Source organism: Coregonus clupeaformis, chromosome 33, assembly GCF_020615455.1.
Source record: "Coregonus clupeaformis isolate EN_2021a chromosome 33, ASM2061545v1, whole genome shotgun sequence".
NCBI lineage: Eukaryota > Metazoa > Chordata > Actinopteri > Salmoniformes > Salmonidae > Coregonus > Coregonus clupeaformis.
This window is the reverse complement of record NC_059224.1, coordinates 20878343-20901295: the sequence shown is the minus strand read 5'-3', so window position 1 is coordinate 20901295 and position 22953 is coordinate 20878343. Positions and strand designations below refer to the sequence as shown.

At 43.1% G+C, this 22953-nt stretch overlaps 1 protein-coding gene across 7 annotated transcripts in view; it reads left to right on the top strand.

Moving 5' to 3' along the window:
* Positions 1-4141: 4141 nt before the first annotated feature.
* The window catches only part of LOC121548774 (syntaxin-binding protein 5-like), a 121559-nt gene continuing 102747 nt past the window's right edge, over positions 4142-22953 (top strand). For all 7 annotated transcript variants that reach the window (XM_041860335.2, XM_041860333.2, XM_041860331.2 and 4 more), the window contains exons 1-2: positions 4142-4673; positions 16864-16961. In XM_041860335.2, coding sequence (XP_041716269.1) covers positions 4533-4673; positions 16864-16961 — 239 coding nt within the window. In that variant the 5' untranslated portion in view covers positions 4142-4532. The remainder of the gene's footprint in view (positions 4674-16863; positions 16962-22953) is intronic.

Sequence of the window (22953 nt, the reverse complement as noted above, 5' to 3'; positions counted from 1 at the left end):
TGACTGTGCCTTTAAACAGCTTGGAAAATTCCAGAAAATTATGTCATGGCTTTAGAAGCTTCTGATAGGCTAATTGACATCATTTGAGTCGATTGGAGGTGTACTTGTGGATGTATTTCAAGGCCTACCTTCAAACTCAGTGCCTCTTTGCTTGACATCATGGGAAAATCAAAAGATATCAGCCAAGACCTCAGAAAAAAAATTGTAGACCTCCACAAGTCTGGTTCATCCTTGGGAGCAATTTTCAAATGCCTGAAGGTACCACTTTCATCTTTACAAACAATAGTACGCAAGTATAAACACCATGGGCCCATGCAGCCGTCATACCGCTCAGGAAGGAGACGCGTTCTGTCTCCTAGAGATGAACGTACTTTGGTGCGAAAAGTGCAAATCAATCCCAGAACAACAGCAAAGGACCTTGTGAAGATGCTGGAGGAAACAGGTACAAAAGTATCTATATCCACAGTTAAACGAGTCCTATATCGACATAACCTGAAAGGCCGCTCAGCAAGGAAGAAGCCACTGCTCCAAAACCGCCATAAAAAAGCCAGACTACGGTTTGCAACAGCACATAGGGACAAAGATCGTACTTTTTTGAGAAATGTCCTCTGGTGTGATGAAACACAAATAGAACTGTTTGGCCATAATGACCATCGTTATGTTTGGAGGAAAAAGGGGGTTGCTTGCAAGCCGTAGAACACCATCCCAACCGTGAAGCACGGGGGTGGCAGCATCATGCTGTGGGAGTGCTTTGCTGCAGGAGGGACTGGCGCCCTTCACAAAATAGATGGCATCATGAGGAAGGAAAATTATGTGGATATATTGAAGCAACATCTCAAGACATCAGTCAGGAAGTTAACGCTTGGTCGCAAATAGTTCTTCCAAATGGACAATGACCCCAGGCATACTTCCAAAGTTGTGGCAAAATGGCTTAAGGACAACAAAGTCAAGGTATTGAAGTGGCCATCACAAAGCCCTGACCTCAATCCTATAGAAAATTTGTGGGCAGAACTGAAAAAGCTTGTGCGAGCAAGGAGGCCTACAAACCTGACTCAGTTACACCAGCTCTGTCAGGAGGAATGGGCCAAAATCCCCCAACTTATGGTGGGAAGCTTGTGGAAGGCTACCCAAAATGTTTGACCCAAGTTAAACAATTTAAAGGCAATGCTACCAAATACTAAACTTCTGACCCACTGGGAATGTGATGAAATAAATAAAAGCTGAAATAAATAATTCTCTCTACTATTATTCTGACATTTCACATTCTTAAAATAAAGTGGTGATCCTAACTGACCTAAGACAGGGAATTTTTGCTATAATTAAATGTCAGGAATTGTGCAAAACTGAGTTTAAATGTATTTGGCTAAGGTGTGTGTAAACTTCCGACTTCAACTGTATATATGTGTCTATGTTTCACCCTAACCCCTGGCCTTGGATTACCACTGGATTAGCCATACACCATTCTGTACATAAACCCCCATCGCTCACAGTCCAATCAGGTCTCTGTGTATTTGCATATTTCTCAGGGTTACTCTGCCGACAGATGATAGATGACCGTCTGAGGAGCTACTGGGCCAGCCTTATGTATTGCGATGTGATTGGTCCATACAAGGTCCTGCGATGTCATAAATGCCGGCCCCAGGTTTAATCACAGGCGGCCAATCAGATCAGAGACGTATGAGTCGCTTTGTTTATGAGAGGGACTGTCGCATTAATCAGGTAATCTGGAAACACACACACACACACACACACACACACACACTGGTTGCACATTCAAGGTGCAAAAAGGCAAATCAGCAACATTAGATGACCTTGAACAATAATCAAATATTGATTCAGGTTCTAAAAATAACACTCACTTTGACTGAAAATAGAATGTACACCTCTGTCAGAACCCCCATCCCTCTTTCTTTCTCTTTGAACGTCGCCCCTCTCAAAGATAACAATGCAGCGCTTTATCAAAGCACAAGAACACAGCAGTCTGATTCTAAATACAGCACACACACAGTACACACACATACAATACACACACACAGTACACACACAAACAAACACTTCCAGCAGCAGCCATATGAATGGCCAGGCCACGGCACAATGGTGGTAAATTAAATCACTGATGTCACAGTTGCCAAGGGCCCTACCATCCCACGCTGTGGCCTTTTGTGTGTGTGTGGGTGGTATCTCGTTTTACACAAACACACTCACACATACAAAGGGAACGAGATTACCTAATAAGGGCCTTTTTCTTTGTTCTATAAATGTAATCTGAAACGTAAGGATATTATTAGACTGGATTGGGGGGCTGGGGGTGTGTGGTCAATATGAGTTCCTTATGAAAATATTAATTACAACAAAAGGACTACCTTGATTTAGTTAATTCATATATAATTAGCATAAACCTTCTCTGGGTTTTTATTCAATACTGTCTTCTATCAATGTAATAATAATGTAATAACTGTAATAATGGGTGGCATTTATAGAACAGTGTAACAGTGCTTTATATTGTAAGGGGGAACTCCCCAGCATAGAGCACATCAGACATGGGGTATCAGGTGTGGGTCTGGGAGTGTAAACAGCCATTACTTCCACCACTGTGCTTCTGTCTGTCTACTGCCCACTGTCTACTTTAGTGTGTGTGTGTGTGTGTGTGTGTGTGTGTGTGTGTGTGTGTGTGTGTGTGTGTGTGTGTGTGTGTGTGTGTGTGTGTGTGTGTGTGTGTGTGTGTGTGTGTGTGTGTGTGTGTGTGTGTGTGTGTGTGTGTGTGTGTGTGCCAACAGACAGTCCACAGGTGCCCACACTATACACTGAGTGTACAAAACATTAGGAACACCTGCTCTTTCCATGACATAGAATGAATCCAGGTGAAAGCTATGATCCCTTATTGATGTCACTTGTTAAATCCACTTCAATCAGTGTAGATGAAGGGGAGGAGACAGGTTAAATAAGGATTTTTAAGCCTTGAGACAATTGAGACATGGATTGTGTATGTGTGCCATTCAGAGAGTGAATGGACAATAAAAAATATTTAAGTGCCTTTGAACGGGGTATGGTAGTAGGTGCCAGGCACACCGGTTTGAGTGTATCAAGAACTGCAACACTGCTGGGTTTTTCAAGCTCAACAGTTTCCCTTGTGTATCAAGAATGGTCCACTACCTAAAGGATATCCAGCCAACTTGACATAACTCTGGGAAGCATTGGAGTCAACATGGGCCAGCATCCCTGTTAAATGCTTTCGACACCTTGTAGAGTCCACTCGGGCTCCCGAGTGGTGCAGTGGTCTAAGGCACTGCATCGCAGTGCTTGAGGCGTCACTACAGACCCCCTGGTTCGATTCCAGGCTGTATCACAACCGGCCGTGATTTGGAGTACCATAGGGCAGCACACAATTGACCCAGCGTCGTCCGGGTTTGGCCGGTGTAGGCCGTCTTTGTAAATAAGAATTTGTTCTTAACTGACTTGCCTAGTTAAATAAAGGTAAAATAAAAAATGCCCTGACGAACTGAGTCTGTTCTGAGGGCAAAAGGGGGTGCAACTCAGTAATAGGAAGGTGTTCCTAATGTTTTGTACACTTAGTGTACGTCAGTCAGGCATGAGAGCTACCCACTAAAAGCTTTTGAGTATCTTAGCATCCTTTAGTGACTGATGTATTCTTATGACAAAACATAGTGGGAAAAATAACAATCAGTATGATTACATGCACTGGACGCAGTCAAGCACGGTTCAAATCAAATCCTCACAGTGATCACCATGGATAATGGATGAGTTAGTTTTAGTGGGGTGTTTTAATATTGATGTGGGGCGTACAGTGTAAAGCCTTGTCAAGGGGAACAAGGTTGCCTGGCCGCCTGGCTGGCTGTCTCACCCTGTCTCACCCTGATCTCATCCTGATGTCTCACCCTGATGTCACCCTGATTTCACCCTGATGTCTTACCCTGATGTCTCACCCTGCCCTCATACTGCTGCATCCCAATATCACCAGGTGCAATGGAGCGAATCCTGCTCTTCACCCTGCCTGCACTGTGTGTGTGTGTGTGTGTGTGTGTGAGAGAGAGAGAGCGAGAGTGAAAGAGAGAGAGGTGAAAGAGAAAGAGGTAGAAAAAGAAGCGCAGAGAGGGAGATTCTGCTCTGTTTTGGAGGAGAGGTAGGTAAAGGGAGCAGCGGTGGTCGCGCTTCAATCAAACATCCGGGTGCTTAAATGCGCAGAAGCACCGCTGCAGCTGCGTTTCCTCGTTGACTGAGCAGAGAGCGAGCAAGCAGCGGAGACGCAGTTGGACACCGAGTCAGAGAGAAATACACAGACGCACCACAGCCACACAACAAATAAATAGAGAATCGAATCGAACATTGCGCGTCAAGGAGCCCGACCCGAGCGGTGCACGGCCGAAACCCTTTTCACTATGTAAAACCACCAGCTAAAATGTGAGATTTACGGAGGACATCAGAAGAGAGCGAGAGAGTGGCTTTACACCCTTATCTTTAGCGGGTCATCTACATTTTGTGTTCCGTCGTCATCGCAGTGTTTCTGGGGTAAAATGAAGAAGTTTAACATCAGGAAGGTGCTGGACGGCCTAAAGGAGCAGGCGTCTTCCTCGGCTTCGTCTGGCCAGTCGGGTGCCCTGGAGAACAATTTGATGCACGAGACCCTTCAGTCCGAGAATTTTCAGCTCTGCAAGGTGGGCGAGTCAGATGCAGTTAATAATGTTTTATAATGTAGCTGTATCCAACATAACAGTCTGTGAATGAATGATGTTGTTTGCGTGTGTATGTTTCTATTTTGTCACTGCATATTGGCAACCCCTACTCTCAAAATTGATACAGGTGCAAGTTAACGCGCCGCCAACTATATATTATTTATAGCCTACAATGTTACGGTTATCATCTGATGGACGGTTCGGCTACTATATCATACCTACTGCGTTTGCCTGGTATTTTCGTTATCTGTTATGAAAAGGTATTATAACAATGAGAATATGCTGGTTTATACATTCTGTCTATTCCCAAGGTTTGGCAACCCAGCCTGTAAAATGCGCATATGGCGAATGCACTTTAGAGATATACCAGTACCAATATAGAATAGTATTTTCATCATGATTTAGCGTTTGTTTACATGCATCCCATCATTAGCCTATACTTTTATAAAAATCTAATACATGCATACATATAGGCCTATCCTCACTACCGTTAAAATACACTGGTTTGCTTTATCGCTCATGTCATGTGCACTTCGCATGAACTGTCATACGGAGGGGTTGGCCTAAAATAACCAGTTTCTTGCATAATCTGTGCTCGGCTTGGATTAACATGTCAATCGCTGGATCCCTGGCGGGTTGATACAGTGGCGATCAGTCTCCCACCAACACACACCTTCCAGTTCACTCACCCGAACCCCTCATCTATCCATAGCGGGAGGCTGCCTCTGAAATTAGTAGGCCCGTTTTATCATACACTGGCTCCCCTTCCTCCTTGAATTAGACATGACAGAAGAAAAAATGGGGTTAATAAACACTCACATTCGATGCACATGCACGCACTGCCGGTAAAACAGCTGGAGCGAATTTAGCCCATCATTGGGACACCACAGCAAATTGATGTTAGGCTATAGTTGAAAGGATGCTTTGCTTTCTAGTCAAATGGACTTTGTCGCCTATACAATTTATTTATCGCCTTCTTATTATGGCGCTCTATACGCGTGTGCGGGCAAGTTATTTTCTCTCTAATTCAATGGACATGTTTGGGCCAGGCTATGCCCTAACACTATATTGAAATCAACACCCATATTTCACATATTATTATATTATTATAAGAGCTATTTTATTATAGTCCTTATCTTGGTAGCCTACCAGCGATTTAAAAACACAGGCCTCGGTATTGGTGACGTGTTTCTCTGCGTCGCAAGAGCGCACGAGGGTTTAAACATTTGCGCATGGCTAGACGCGTGTAATATCTCGAATGGTTTACTAGAACGTACAGCCTAGGCTACAATATGTTATGTCTCCAATGATTTGCGTTTTTGACCGAGCCGGGTCCTGAAGTGTCATAATTGGGTTGGCGCTCCAGGAGCGTGACCCGGCTTGTTGCGATGTAATCAACCCGCAATGCCCGGCCCGTGTTGCGTCTCCTGCCTGCGCGAGTGCAGGTGTCTGCTACAGTGGAGCAGCTCTTACATAATATGCTTTAGCCCTCTGCTCGACATTTAAACGCCCACACCAGTATAAATCCACTTTTTTTTTTCGAGCTGAAACACAACTGTCACACCATACACATGATTATGCACAACTATTTAAATCAATAAGTAATCGTTTTAGTTAAAGTATGATATATTTGGGCTTGAAGTGACAAATCCGAACTGCCCACTTAGTGCAAATCCATATCAATGCTGTGTCTTTTTCTATGAGATTATGTGGAAAATCTTTTTAGCCTACATTTCATTTCAGGGCTGGGGTTTATTTGAATGTTACCACCCACCAGCATGGCATTGTTTTGAAATCAGAAACACCTGCAAAGATGTTCCTCTTGGGGAGTCCCGACTACACTTGGCCGCCTAAACCATGGAGCAAATTAAAATAGTAAATGTTTGCTTTTGCACCTCCAGAAATTTAACATAATGTCAATTTTCACTTATTTTTTTATCTAGTCTGTATTAAACAAAAAAATATATATGAACATTTTGCAATTCTGCTCCCCCTGTAGCCCCAAGATAAATGGTTTTGACCACTAAAGTCTTGCTTCACTATATGCTTCACTGCTTTGATTGCTGCAGCTAAACTACAAGTGTCTATCCTATAATGAAAAATAAAAATAAAAACGCTGCAAACTGCTGTTCATGCTCCCAGCACTGCATGAAAAGACACGCTTATGGGTTAAAATTCCAGATCACTTTCCCACAAACAAACAGTTTTCGGGAGTTATCACGGCTTCTGCACACCCTGCGTGAAGGTTGGGAAACGAACAGGTTGGTGTTCAGACGACGTGAACGGGTCTGTATCCTCACGTGATCTGGTTGAGTATTCGATGAAAACTTACCCGGGAATGAACAGCGTCTCTCAGGTTTCCTACGCTTAGGAACACACCGACTGTCATTGCGTTTTGGTACACCAGAAGTACATTCATTTCCAATGGAACGCTACGTTTGCCTTGAAGCATTGCCTTGCAGAGGCAATTGCAGTGCGTTCTGTGTGGTGCATATGTTGGATTTATCGAACGTATGCGTCAAACTGTATGCGTAAACGGGTTGACAGAAATGGTAGCAGAAGGTGAATGTTGAACTTTTGTTGCACACATATCTAGATGATGCTGCATACTATTTTGCGCAATGATGAAGTCGGTGTGTTAATATGCACCACACAGAACGCACTGCAACTGCCTCTGCAAAGCAATGCTGTAAGGCAAATGCAGTGTTCCATTGGAAATGAATGTACTTCTGGTGTACCAAAACGCAATGATGCAGTTGGTGTTTTCAAAGCGTAACGCTTTGAACAAACCGAGTGTGTCGTCGTGCAAAATAGTATGCAGCATCATCTAGATATGTGTGCAACAAAAGTTCAACATTCACCTTCTGCTACCATTTCTGTCAACCCGTTTACGCATACAGTTTGACGCATACGTTCGATAAATCCAACATATGCACCACACAGAACGCACTGCAATTGCCTCTGCAAGGCAATGCTTCAAGGCAAACGTAGCGTTCCATTGGAAATGAATGTACTTCTGGTGTACCAAAACGCAATGATACATTCGGTGTGTTCAAAGCGTAAGGTGTTCTGCAGGGAACGCACACTGTTGTGTGTGTGCATGTCTGGAAAAACTCCCGATCACTCTTCCCACCAGATTGAAACTCTTGCAAACCTATAACATTCACTCTCCCACCTCATACAAATCCCCCAACATCTTGCAGTAAGGCATCAGGGCATGTGTACTAGGTGGTGAAAATCCTGCTGGAAAATGCTAGCCAATATTATTGCTAATTTGCTACCCTAGCTGCAGTAGTCAACACTAAATCAGCCCTAGATACAGTGCCTTCAGAAAGTATTCATACCCCTCGACTTATTGCACATTTTGTTGTATTTCTGCTTGAATTCAAAATGGATTAAATTGTTTTTTTTATACACAATCTTTTTTTTACACAGTACCCCATAATGACAAAGTGAAAACATGTTTTTAGATATTTTTGCTAATTTATTGGAAATGAAATACTTAAATATCTCATTTACATAAGTATTAAAACCCCTGAGTCAATACATGTTAGAATCACGGTAGGCAGCGATTACAGCTGTGAGTCTTTCTGGGTAAATATCTAAGAGCTTTGCACACCTGGATTGTACTATATTTGGCCATTATTCTTTTCAAAATTCTTCAACCTCTGTCAAATTGGTTGTTGATCATTGCTAGACAACCATTTTCAGGTCTTGCCATAGATTTTCAAGCAGATTTAAGTAAAAACTTAAACTTGGCCACTCAGGAACATACACTGTCTTCTTGGTAAGCAACTCCAGTGTAGATTTGGACTTGTGTTTTAGGTTATTGTCCTGCTGAAAGTTGAATGAATTTCCCAGTGTCTGGTGGAAGCAGACTGAACCAGCTTTTCCTCTAGGATTTTGCCTGTGCTTAGCTCCGTTGCATTTCTTTTTTATCCTGAAAAACTCTCCAGTCCTTAATGATTACAAGCATACCCATAACATGATGCAGCCACCACTATTACATTTTAGTCATTTAGCAGACGCTCGTATCCAGAGCGACTTACAGATAGTGAGTGCATACATTTTTCACACTGACCCCCCGTGGGAATCGAACCCACAACCCTGGCGCTGCAAGCACCATGCTCTACCAACTGAGCTACAGGAGGCTACACTATGCTTGAAAATATGGAGAGTGGTACTCAGTAATGTATTGGATTGGATTTGCCCCAAACATAACACTTTGTATTCATGAAAAAAAGTAAATTGCTTTGCCACATTTTTTGCAGTATAACTTCAGTGCCTTGTTGCAAACAGGATACATGTTTTGGAGTATTTTCTATTCTATACAGTCTTCTTTTTCACTCTGTCAATTAGGTATGTAGTTGATCTATCCTCAGTTTTCTCCTATCACAACAACAACAATAAACCCTGTAACTGTTTTAAAGTCACCACTGGCCTCATGGTGTAATCCCTGAGCGGTTTCCTTCGTACCGACAACTGAGTTAGGAAGGACACCTGTATCTTTGTAGTGACTGGTTGTATTGATACACCATCCAAAGTGTAATTAATAACTTCACCATGCTCAAAGGGATATTCAATGTCTGTTTTTATTTTTTATTTTACCCATCTACCAATAGGTGCCCTTCTTCGCGAGGCATTGGAAAACCTCCCTAGTCTTTGTGGTTAAATCTGTGTTTGAAATTCACTGCTCGACTGAGGGACCTTACAGATAATTGTATGTGTGGGGTACAGAGATGAGGTAGACACTATTATTGCAACTTAATATATGACTTGTTAAGCATTTTTACTCCTGAACTTATTTAGGCATGCCATAACAAAGGGGTTGAATACTTATTGACTCAAGACATTTCAGCTTTTCATTTTTAATTAATTTGTAAACATTTCCAAAAATATATAATTCCACTTTGACATTATATTGTTTGTAGGCCAGTGACAAAAAATCTCTATGTAATAAATTGGCGTTTGGGCTTGGCCAGGCTCTCCTGGCTACAGTGCAGGGATATCTCAGAGGCAGTGGTGAGAGGAGGGGGTGGAGGGGGCAGTGGGGGAGGTGGAGAGGTATGGTGGGATCGGCGCTGTTGGAGTACAGTGGCTTACGAAAGTATTCACCCCCCTTGGCATTTTTCCTATTTTGTTGCCTTACAACGTGGAATTAAAATGGATTTTTTCCCATTCTTCAAGGCAAATCTACTCCAGCTCCTTCAAGTTGGATGGGTTCCGCTGGTGTACAGCAATCTTTAAGTCATACCACAGATTCTCAATTGGGTTGAGGTCTGGGCTTTGACTAGGCCATTCCAAGACATTTAAATGTTTCCCCTTAAACCACACGAGTGTTGCTTTAGCAGTATGCTTAGGGTCATTGTCCTGCTGGAAGGTGCACCTCCGTCCCAGTTTCAAATCTCTGGAAGACTGAAACAGGTTTCCCTCAAGAATTTCCCTGTATTTAGCGCCATCCATCATTCCTTCAATTCTGACCAGTTTCCCAGTCCCTGCCGATGAAAAACATCCCCACAGCATGATGCTGCCACCACCATGCTTCACTGTGGGGTTGGTGTTCTCGGGGTGACAAGAGGTGTTAGGTTTGCGCCAGACATAGCGTTTTCCTTGATGGCCAAAAAGTCTCATCTGACCAGAGTACCTTCTTCCATATGTTTGGGGAGTCTCCCAAATGGCTTTTGGCGAGCACCAAACGTGTTTGCTTATTCTTTTCTTTAAGCAATGGCTTTTTTTCTGGCCACTCTTCTGTAAAGCCCAGCTCTGTGGAGTGTACGGCTTAAAGTGGTCCTATGGACAGATACTCCAATCTCCGCTGTGGAGTTTGCAGCTCCTTCAGGGTTATCTTTGGTCTCTTTGTTGCCTCTCTGATTAATGCCCTCATTGCCTGGTCCATGAGTTTTGGTGGGCGGCCCTCTCTTGGCAAGTTTGTTGTGGTGCCATATTCTTTCCATTTTTTTATAATGGATTTAATGGTGCTCCATGGGATGTTCAAAGTTTCTGATATTTCTTTATAACCCAACCCTGATCTGTACTTCTCCACAACTTTGTCCCTGACGTGTTTGGAGAGCTCCTTGGTCTTCATGGTGCCGCTTGCTTGGTGGTGCCCCTTACTTAGTGGTGTTGCAGACTCTGGGGCCTTTCAGAACAGGTGTATATATACTGAGATCATGTGACAGATCATGTGACCCTTAGATTGCACACAGGTGGACTTTATTTAACTAATTATGTGACTTCTGAAGGTAATTGATTGCACCAGATTTTATTTAGGGGCTTCATAGCAAAGGGGGTGAATACATATGCACGCACCACTTTTCCATTATTTATTTTTTAGAATTTTTTGTTGTGTATGTCCATTGCATGAAATCCAAATAAAAATCCATTTAAATTACAGGTTGTAATGCAACAAAATAGGAAAAACGGCAAGGAGGATGAATACTTTTGCAAGGCACTGTAGTTGCTGTCTCTGTCCCTGCTGTCCTGGTCGAGGCTGCTCCGTTTCTACTGCTACTGCTGTGGTTGTGTGAGTGGTGGTTATGGTGTCTGCTGTGGTTGTGTGAGTGGTGGTTATGGTGTCTGCTGTGGTTGTGTGAGTGGTGGTTATGGTGTCTGCTGTGGTTGTGTGAGTGGTAGGTACAGTGTCTGCTGTGGTCTCTGGAGCAAGGCTGTCCCGTCTGTAGCCCCTCTCTCTCGCTCTGAGTGGTGTGAATACTTGGAGGAAGAGTTGGCCTCCTGGTAAGATGACCTTCTAGAGACGATCCCATCGGCACCATACCGCCCTCCTATGTTCCTATCCCGCTGTCTGTCCCTGTCCTTCTCTCTGTCTGCCAGAGATGGCTGCTCATACTGGGGTGCAGGGGGTGGGGGAGGGGGGCAGTAGGGGGCTAACCTGGGGCGACCCCTGTGATAGGGGTCTTGAGGAGGTGCATATGGTTCCTCTGGGTAACGAATGAACACTAAATTCTCTGGCAACAGCTCTGGTGGACATTCCTGCGGTCAGCATGCCAATTGCATGCGCCCTCAAAACTTGAGCCATCTGTGGAATTGTGTTGTGTGACACAACTTCACATTTTAGTGGCCTTTTTCTGTCCCCAGCACAAAGTGCACCTGTGTAATGATCATGCTGTTTAATCAGCTTCTTGATATGCCACACCTGTCAGGTGGATGGATTATCTTGGCAAAGAAGAAATGTACACTAACCGGGATGTAAAGAAATTTGTGCACAACATTTGAGAGAAACATGATTTTTGTGCGTATGGAAAGAAATTCTCGGATCTTTCATTTCAGCTCGTGAAACATGGGACCAACACTTTACATGTTGCATTTTTATTTTTGTTCAGTATATATGAAAATGGCATTTGGAATGGTTGCGATGAGCCCTTGGTGAGCATACAGAGTCTGGGCCGTGTAGGAGCCACTCACTATCAGGTCATAATACTTCTGCCTCTGCCGGTCTGCAGATACACACACAGAAACATGTCCATAAGACAAGGTCGTCATATCTTTCAAAAATACTTACCAGTACAAAGATATTGAGTATTATCGTTTTTCATGTCTCCCTAAAACACCTCTATGCTTCAATATGTTTTTCCCCACACTCACAAAATCAAACACTAACAGAAAATCAAACCACACAGACATGAAGCCTTGTCCTACCTAGATATCCAGCTGAGCGTGAACGATGTTGCCCATTACAGAGGTGTTGTGCAGTTGTTTGACCGTGTCGTTAGTTGGACATGAGTGATGGCATGCTTCAGAGCGTCTCTCAAAAAGTGAGGCAGGTGGAAGTGTGTGATGAGGGATGAATACAGGAGTTAGACATTTAGTCATTTAGCAGACACTCTTAGAGCAACCACATATCACAGTCATAGTAAGTAAATGTAGCTACAGTAAAGTAGCTATCAGCAAACTCAGTGCTAGTAAGAAAAGAAGAGGGTCAGAGTTAGTGCAAGAAGGCAAGGGTGTTAGTAGAGAGGGCAGGTGCTGTGGGATACATCAAGGTACTTGGTGTAGAGCAGGGTTGCCCAACCCTGTTCCTGGAGAGCTACCCTCCTGTAGGTTTTCACTTCAACCCCAGGTGTTACTAACCTGATTCATCTAATCAATCCGCTAATTATAACAGGGTTGGGCAGTCCTGGTTTTCATGTTTTCAGAAGATGTGCAGGCACTCAGCTGTCCTGACATTACGGGAAAGCTGTGTGCCTGGACCAGATCCTACAAGGTCGAGGGTCCCGCAAATCTCCCACTAGGGAACCCCAAGTCCTGGAGACTGTGGAGAGATCACAAGAGTCAAAGGCTCATGTTACAATAAAGTACAACAACCACACATGCAGCTAACTCAGTTAACTAACACTTAATAGACACTTGTTAGCCAACTATAAAATTCACAATTCCAGAGGTAACAATGCAAAAACAGTCTAACGTTATTATCAGCTTATATTACCAGCATTGAGCCGCATAGACTCGAGAAAAATAGACTTGCAGTCTTTATCAATCAAAACGTCTGTAATCTACAACAGATAGCCTACTGTCAAGAAATGACATTAACAACGTGACATAGCTAGCTATAATTCCGAAACACAATCCAGTTGATAAATGTATAGAATGTCGTTGCATTCATGCATTGTTAATTCTAACCTAGCTAGCTAGCTACCTATGGCATACTATAAACTCGCTCCAACCTGAGCTGCTGTCAAAACAATGATAGCAACGTTACACACAAGCTAAGGTAGCTAGCTAGTGGTTTAGCGAACTAGCATACCACTAACATTATTTTCAACCCGCTAGTAATTATTTTTGGGATAGCTACGTTAACAGGATGTAACGTTGGTAAGGTATCTAGATACTGCAGCTCACATTAACTTGCTAGATATATATAAACTCTGTTAGCATGTGTGGCTAACATTAGCTGCTAGCTAGAATAGTTGGTTTAATTTAGCTAGCACGTTAGCTTGCTCAGTTAGCAAAAAACCTATAATGAACAGTCACCTGCAAAATAAAATTAAAGGAACTTGTTTATCTATTTTGTTGTGCTATTACATTTGGTGTTTCGTGTCCGATGTGCTCAGGCTGTTGCTACATGTCATTTGCGACGTGCATCATGAGCAAAGTCACTGTAGGCAATGTCACTTCCCCTGTAAGAACCATGAGCACGGACTGACTTGGTGTTGCTGTACAGCAGCCGAAGCTTGCCAGCAGCCTACCTACCAAAGATTTTACCGTGTCCATTACAAAGTAGAAAAACAAATGTCTCTTATGGAAGATGCCAAAAAAGTTGGAGACAACAATAGATGGCAAAGTCAAAAATACTGGTTTCCATCTGTGGCAAAGTTTTCACTATTATGCTTATGACAAATCCAGAACCAGTAGCCAGCAGACTAAACTTTTGAATACGATATAGTAAAAAAAAACTGCAACAACAGATAACATTAGCTAGCTAGATAAGGTTAGCAAGATAGCTAGCTAATGTTAGCATGCTAGGTAGCTACACTGACAGCTGTCAATTTGTTGATGTTTCTCCGGTCCACGTGGAAATCACCAGGACATTCTTTCCCACCCCCAATTCGTGAATATATATAAGTAGCCTTCGTCATTCTTCGGAGGTGGAACCTAAAACAAGCATTTCCGCTCTAGGGCAGGAATTGAATCGAAATATGGGTGACATTGCCCTCTGGTGGGGGCCTTAAATAAAGGGTGACTGCACTTCCTGATTTGGCCTCGTTTTCGATTTGGTTCATTAAGAAATGCTAGCGGCCATGATTGAATTCAAACGTGAGTTGGTTTTGGGGTGTTTTTGATGTGGGTGTCTCGTGTGTGTGTTCGCAAGTGGGAAGAGTTAGCCAACTTATTTAGCCAATTAGCTTCAACTGCCTGGTGTGCGACCATGGCAAAGTTGATTTGGCTTTGGAAAGCCTATCTCTGGGGCTATTTAGGGACTGTCAATAAATTACACAATGTAAATGAGACAATATTTTCATGTTGCACACCTTTTAGTTTTCTCATTTAATGCTTTCAATATTTGTTTATGAATTTCTATAACTTATAGTTGGTTTGAGGTTTTTAAGTCATTGAAATTTGAAGCTATTGGAATTTTTACATATTGTCCCATGTACATTGTAGGGATGGATATTTGAAATTATTTTAATATTCAAATATATCATGTCATGTTTTTGGATATCCAGGTAGTCTAAACAACCCCCCCCAAAAACAAAACTTATATTTATTCTCGGCCAGTCAGAATGATACAAATGCACATGGCAGAGCTAAACAGTGGACATGCTGCTTTTCTCTGGTAGTTTGGCTAACAGCGATGTGTGAAAGAGAAGTCAGATTTTCGCAATGATAGAACTGATTCTGTTGCAAAAAGGTTTTCTGGTGAGTGTTTTGCATTGATATGTGTCAGGTATTGTTGAAACTGTTTGGTGAGCACCTGTAATTGCTATTTGAGGTGAGGGAAACAGCATACCGACGTCATGGCAGCCTGGAGGGCTAAATGTGCAGCACTGTTCGAAAAAACTACATTCAAAAGTTTGTTGTTTTATAAAAATAAGGATTTCAAATGTCATGGTATATCCTTGTAGGTAAAAATGTCAGAAGGACAATTTAATAGAATTTAGAACCCCCAAAAAGTTGTTAAAATAGGCCTACACATTTTTTCTAAAACAATTAACACTCACTCAAGTAATCGGATACTAACGTCCATTCGGATATTCGATTTACCATGCCCATCCCTAGTACATTGTGCAATCTACCGATGGTCCCTAACTAGCCCCATAGGGATATCCAAAGTCAACCAAAATGTACCACAGGAATTACAATCAGCTGCACTCCAAATTGATTATTACTTGTGTGCTGCCAGCTGTGGGCATGTGGGCAGGATTGAAACAAACCTAACCTTCATTTACGTTGTGATGCAGTCACGACCACAAGTCTCACAAAACTCTGTTTTGGACAAGACTGATTTTATGACAAAAATTATCTTGTTTTCACTTTGTAGTAAATTTTGCAGTGGTGGAAAAAGCACCCAATTGTCATACTTGAGTAAAAGTAAAGATACCTTAATAGAAATGACTCAAGTAAAAGTGAAAGTCACCAAGTAAAATACTACTTGAGTAAAAGTCTAAAAGTATTTGGTTTTAAATATCAAAAGTAAATGTAATTGCTCAAATATACTTAAGTATCAAAAGTAAAAGTATAAATAATTTCAAACCAGATGGCACCATTTTCTTTTTTAGTATTTTTTTTTACGGATAGCCAGGGACACTCTCCAACACTCAGACATCATTTACAAATGAAGCATTTGTGTTTAGTGAGTCCGCCAGATCAGAGGCAGTAGGAATGACCAGGGATGTTCTCTTGATAAGTGCGTGAATTGGACCATTTTCCTGTCCTGCTAAGCATTCAAAATGTAATGAGTACTTTTGGGCCTTTATGGAGTAAAAAGTACATTATTTTCTTCAGAAATGTAGTGAAGTAAAAGTAAAAGGAGTCTAAAATATAAATAGTAAAGTACAGATACCCCCAGAAAACGACTTAAGTAGGACTTTAAAGTAGTTTTACTTAAGTACTTTACACCACTGCAATTTTGACAGTAGAATAAATGTTTCTCATATCGATGCCACATAGGCTGTTTTCTAAATGACATCATTTCAACCAAAACATTTTATGTGATGATGTTCAATCAATGTGGAAAACTGATTGGATTTGTAAAAAGTCATCAACGTATGGGAATTTAGTCATTTTTTCACCCAACGTTTAACCTAAATCCAATGACAGGGTGACAGTTTTGGTTGATTTCACATTGAATTCACGTTTGTTGGCAACCAAATGTAAATCAAAACTAGATGTTGAACTGTCTGTGCCCAGTGGAGGTGTTGTTGCTAGTGTCTGAAAATCGGCCCATGCACACACAATATAATGGAACCCAACCGTTAGGCCTACACATTAAACATCACAGTTTATTTGTTGTTGTGCTCATGTATTGCTGTTCCTTTGCCTTTAATTTCAGGTGTTCCTTCACAGACTTAAAATTGCGATTTTAGTAAATATATTGATGTTGAATTATGTGGACACAAAACTACTCTATTGTGAGAACGCTAATTCCCGCTAACCCTGATTTGTATCTGTTGTTTCCTCATCGCCCTGCTTTGCTGCCATCTCATTGGACGCCCAGACTGTCCGTCATGGCTTCCCCTATCAGCCGTCGTCCATGGCCCATGACCCAGTCCAGAAGATCCTGGCCATTGGGACCCAGAGCGGGGCACTCAGACTGTATCCTTTCTGCTCTGTGTGGTGCTGTGTTCAACTCCATTGATCTGTTTGTGTGTACACTGGCCCCTGTGGCCCTGGGGGGAAGCCCTGTATGCGGCTGCTCTCAGCCCAGACCAGCAGCAGGTAGGTGGATGAATAGATGGATAGAAAGACAATCAGAATGCCCTTGGAAGAGCAGGCTGAGCTCATTGGTGTCTATGTATACTCATTCTATCAATGTGCAATAACACATATTACAGTATAATGGCATGTTACATTGTAAAAAAAAAAGAAGCCTATCCTTTGCTCTCAATCCTTGATATAGAGCTAGCAGCCAGCTTACAGGGACAACAGCTTGCTGTGCTTCACAACACAGAGCAGTGAAATGGCACCACAGGGAGCCATAGCTACAGAGAGCACCTGCCTGATATCTCGCCTCTTGCCTGCTTGCCTGCCTGCCTGCTTGCCTGCATCAGGCCCCTTTACTGTTCCAGCATGTGTTCTCTCCTGAAAAGTAGCTCATTAAGGTGTGATTAAGGGGGGGGGGTTTGCAACATCCCTCTGTCTCTCTGTCTGTCTCTCCCTGCTGTCTGCCTTTCTGTCTCTCCCTGCTGTCTGCCTTTCTGTCTCTCCCTGCTGTCTGTCTTTCTGTCTCTCCCTTTTGTCTGTCTGTCTCTCTCCCTGTTGTCTGTCTGTCTCTCTCCCTTTTGTCTGTCTTTCTGTCGCTCCCTGTTGTCTGTCTGTCTCTCTCCCTGTTGTCTGTCTGTCTCTCTCCCTTTTGTCTGTCTTTCTGTCTCTCCCTGCTGTCTGTCTTTCTGTCTCTCCCTTTTGTCTGTCTTTCTGTCTCTCCCTGTTGTCTGTCTTTCTGTCTCTCCCTGTTGTCTGTCTGTCTCTCTCCCTGCTGTCTTTCTGTCTCTCCCTGTTGTCTGTCTGTCTCTCTCCCTGTTGTCTGTCTGTCTCTCTCCCTGTTGTCTGTCTTTCTGTCTCTCCCCTTTGTCTATCTTTCTGTCTCTCCCTGTTGTCTGTCTTTCTGTCTCTCCCTGCTGTCTGTCTTTCTGTCTCTCCCTGTTGTCTGTCTGTCTCTCTCCCTGTTGTCTGTCTGTCTCTCTCCCTGTTGTCTGTCTGTCTCTCTCCCTGTTGTCTGTCTTTCTGTCTCTCCCTGTTGTCTGTCTTTCTGTCTCTACCTGCTTTCTTCTACACATGGGCTTACTTACTGTCTACTTACATCTGAATGGAAAGGTGAGAATAAAAATTGTCTCAGTACTATTGGTGCAAGATGACAGTGCCCTAAGATACTGATCTAAGGTCAGTTTAGCGTACTATTTGCATTGATATTAGATTGGTGTGAATCAAGATGGAACCACAGAGTTGTTGATATGCTGGCTATGCTGGTCAGTTTACGCTGATGCAACATGTGCTTTTTTTGACCACTTGAGCTGAAGTTAAACCATCAGTGAATGGTTTGGCAATTCTTCCTCCTCACTGATGTTGGTAGCTTTGAATTTGAGAGAAGAGAGAAGCATATTAACATCAGTCATCTCTTCGAGTGATGTCGATCAGATAGAAATAGGTTTTTATCTCTGGGAGAGGGAGGTCATGTAACAGCCCGCGCTGTTCCCTTCTCAGATCAGTGCTCTAGAGGACGACTTGGCCTGCTTCCCCAATCTGATGACGATGATGCCTGATACAGCCTGATGCTGTTATTGGTCCTTATTTTTATTTTTCTGTCCTTTGATGAAGAGGATTTCTAGGAAGGTCTAGTTGTAGTTGTGTTAGAGCTGTAGTTGTGTTAGAGCTGTAGTTGTGTAGCCCTGTATTTGCAGTATGTTTATAACTTTATGCTGTAGCACTAGTTTTGTCTTTGTGGCTCTGACCCTTGTAGTATTAGCCTTATGGGACTCTTTGTTTGAGCTTATGCCTGTAACTGTGTTCTGTAGCAATCGTTACAGCTCTAGTTCTATGTCTGTCATGTGGCTGTATACTAAAGCATTATATCCTTGTAGTTCTATGTCTGTCATGTGGCTGTATACTAAAGCATTATATCCTTGTAGTTCTATGTCTGTCATGTGGCTGTATACTTAAGCATTATATCCTTGTAGTTCTATGTCTGTCATGTAGCTCTATGTCTTTCCTTCAGCTCTATGTCTGTCCTGTAGCAGCTATATGTCTCTCCTGTGGTTCTATGTCTGTCCTCTAGCTCTATGTCTGTCCTGTAACTCTGTCTGTCCTGTAGCTCTATGTCTGTGGTGTGGCTCTATGCTGTGATTACCTGCTAGCTTTTATCAGTGTGTCTGTGTCTGTCCTTGTAGTTCTATGTCTGTCATGTAGCTCTATGTCTTTCCGGCAGCTCTGTGTCTGTCCTGTAGCAGCTCTATGTCTGTCCTGTAACTCTATGTCTGTCCTGTAGCTCTGTGTCTGTCCTATAGCTCTGTGTCTGTCCTGTAGCTCTATGTCTGTCCTGTAGCTCTATGTCTGTCCTGTAACTCTGTCTGTCCTGTAACTCTATGTATGTGGTGTGGCTCTGTGCTGTGATTACCTGCTAGTTTTTATCAGTGTGTCTGTGGCGAGGCTGTTTGCGGCGCTCTCCTCTCCTTTCCCCCCGTGGAGGATTACAGGATGTGGCAGATCAAGGGCCTGAGCCTGGCAGTGGGCAGAGCTGAGCGGGCTGGAGAATTACAGCAGGTCTGTCAGCCTAAGCGAATGCCCTGTGATCCTAAAAACTGTCCCATTTTTGATGCTGGGCAGGGTTAGGAGGATGTGTTTACTGTCCCTTTGGTGCTGTCTGAATGAGAGAGAGAGGCTGGGGAAGAGAGGGGGAGGGAGAGAGAGAGACACGCACATGCACGTACACACACACACACACGTTTGTTGTACTATCCTTGTGGGGACCAAACAATTGATTCCCATTCAAAATCCTACTTTTCCCTTAACCCTAAACCTAACCCTAACCCTTAACCTAACCTTAAAATAGCCTGTCACCACCTTTCCTTGTTTCACTATCCTTGTGAGGACTTTTGGTCCCCACAAGGATAGTAAAACCAAACACACACGCACACACACACACACACACACACACACAGTGAGAGAGAGAGAGAGAGAGAGAGAGAGAGAGAGAGAGAGAGAGAGAGAGAGAGAGAGAGAGAGAGAGAGAGAGAGAGAGAGAGAGAGAGAGAGAGAGAGAGAGAGAGAGAGAGAGAGAGAGAGAGAGAGAGAGAGAGAGAGAGAGAGAGGCTCTTGCACCAGAATATAACTTATATTGATCTGTGTGTTGTATTTTGCTGAGGCAGATATACGGCAGGTAGCCTAGTGGTTAAGAGCATTGGGCCAGTAAACAAAATTGCTCCTGTAAGTCCCTCTCGATAAGAGCATCTGCAAAATGACAAAAATAATTAAATATACTCCACAAACACACCATCTCAATTGTTTTTGGACCAATCTGCATCATAGGCATATATATCTCTGCAGCAACATATTGTCTCACAATATGTAGGGCGAAATTGAAAGATGTCTGGCTGCACCAGCAGTTTAGCTACAGTATATTAAATGATCTGCTCATTGAAGTGTGAGAGGATAGGGAGAGAGAAGAGACTGTGTTACTAATACAGACTGCAGAATGGCCGTATTACAGATGGGATGAGAGGTATAGCCCTACCTTTGGAACCACTCTGAGGGTACTTCCCTCCTTCACGGAACCACTGATCTAACATGACCAGATCAGTGAAATGTTTGCAGTGGTTTCGAGGCTTTCATCTATCCATCTGGCATACAGCACTAGATCAGTGATGGCTTCCAGAAAGGGAAGAAACAAGGATGGAGGGGTTTCCATAGTATTGAACCAGGCCCGTGGTCTCTGGGTGTGTGTTTTGGGTGGCCTGTGGGTGGGCAGTGCCCAGGGTTGTCGCTCCGCACACCAACAGATTATCTCATCTGCACACATACGCACACGTGCACACACACACACACACACACACACACACACACACACAGGATGGGCATATGGCTAAAACGCAACGTTCAGGTGGACACCCCTTCAAATTAGTGGATTCAGCTATTTCAGTCACACCTGTTGCTGACATGTGTATAAAATCGAGCACACAGCCATGCAATCTCCATAGACAAATATTAGCAGTAGAATGGCCCGTACTGAAGCACTCAGTGACTTTCAACGTGGCACCGTCATAGGATGCCACCTTTCCAACATGACAATTTGTCCATTTTCTGCCCTGCTAGAGCTGCCCCGGTCAACTGTAAGTGCTGTTATTGTAAAGTGGAAGCAACGTCAGCACAAGAACTGTTCGTCGGGAGCTTCATGAAAGGGTTTCCATGGCCGAGCAGCCGCATACAAGCCGAAGATCACCATGCGCAATGCCAAGCGTCGGCTGGAGTGGTGTAAAGCTCGCCACCATTGGACTCTGGAGCAGTGGAAACGCGTTCTCTGGAGTGATTAATCACGCTTTGAATCTGGGTTTGGTGGATGCCAGGAGAACGTTACCTGCCCAAATGCATTGTGCCAACAGTAAAGTTTGGTGGAGGAGGAATAATGGTCTGGGGCTGTTTTTCATGGTTCAGGCTCCTTAGTTCCAGTGAAAGGAAATCTTAACGCTACAGCATACAATTACGTTCTAGACAATTCTGTGCTTCCAACTTTGTGGCAACAGTTTGGGGAAGGCCCATTCATGTTTCAGCATGACAATGCCTCTGTGCACAAAGCGAGGTCCATACATAAATTGTTTGTTAACATCGGTGTGGAAGAACTTGACTGGCCTGCACAGAGCCCTGACCTCAACCCCATCGAACACCTTTCGGATTAATTGGAACGCCGACTGCGAGCCAGGCCTAATCGCCCAACATCAGTGCCCGACCTCACTAATGCTATTGTGGCTGAATGGAAGCAAATCCCCGCAACAATGTTCCAACATTTAGTGGAAAGCCTTCCCAGAAGAGTGGAGGCTATTACAGCAGCAAGGGGGGACCAACTCCATATTAATGCTCATGATTTTGGAATGAGATGTCCGACAAGCAGGTGTCCACATACTTTTTGTAATGTAGTGTAGCACCTGTATGCATCGTTTTACTTGTAGTAGTATTTTTCTGTAGCATGCCACATTAGTTAGCCATGATTAGCTAATCATGCTGCTACTCTGTTTATTATTTATGCATAGTCACTTTAACTCTACCCACGTGTACATATTACCTCAATTACCTCGACTAACCGGTGCCCCCGCACATTGACTCTGTACCGGTACCCCCTGTATATAGCCTCCCTACTGTTATTTTATTTTACTGCTGCTCTTAAATAAATTGCTATTTTTTATTTTTTACTTATCTATTTTTTACTTAACACATTTTTCATTTTCTTAGAAACTGCATTGTTGGTTAAGGGCTTGTAAGTAAGCATTTCACTATAATGTCTACACCTGTTGTATTCGGCGCATGTGGCAAATAAAATGTGATTTGATGTTGTCTGTTGATTGTTTAATGCATAGTATTAGTATTACAATGTGAGTAGTATCTCTATGTGGCTTTACCATCCGATGCTGTAGAGGTCTGACTCTGGATGTAAAGATATGTCTCTAGATATATGTCTGTAGAGTCCTGGCTATAGACATCTGACTATAGAGATCTGACTGTAAAGAGCTGACTGAAGAGAGCTGGCTATAGAGATCTGGCTATAGAGATCTGGCTATAGAGATCTGACTGTAGAGATCTGACAGTAGAGATCTGACTGTAGCGATCTGGCTATAGAGGGATAGCTTCACACAGAGAGAGTAGAGTAGCTAACAGTGATGCTGGATGGAGAGAGAGACTTACACAGCGTAGGGCAGCCAGCATCACAGCACAGACATGCTGCATTTTCCAGGTCAGAAACCATTGTGTATGTACTATATTTATTGATTTATCTATTTGTTGATTTATTCAATTTTTTATATTATATTTCATCCCTCCCTTCCCTGACCAGGCATCTCTCGTCGGGACCTAACCATTTTAGATGGCACTCCACAGTACAGACCAG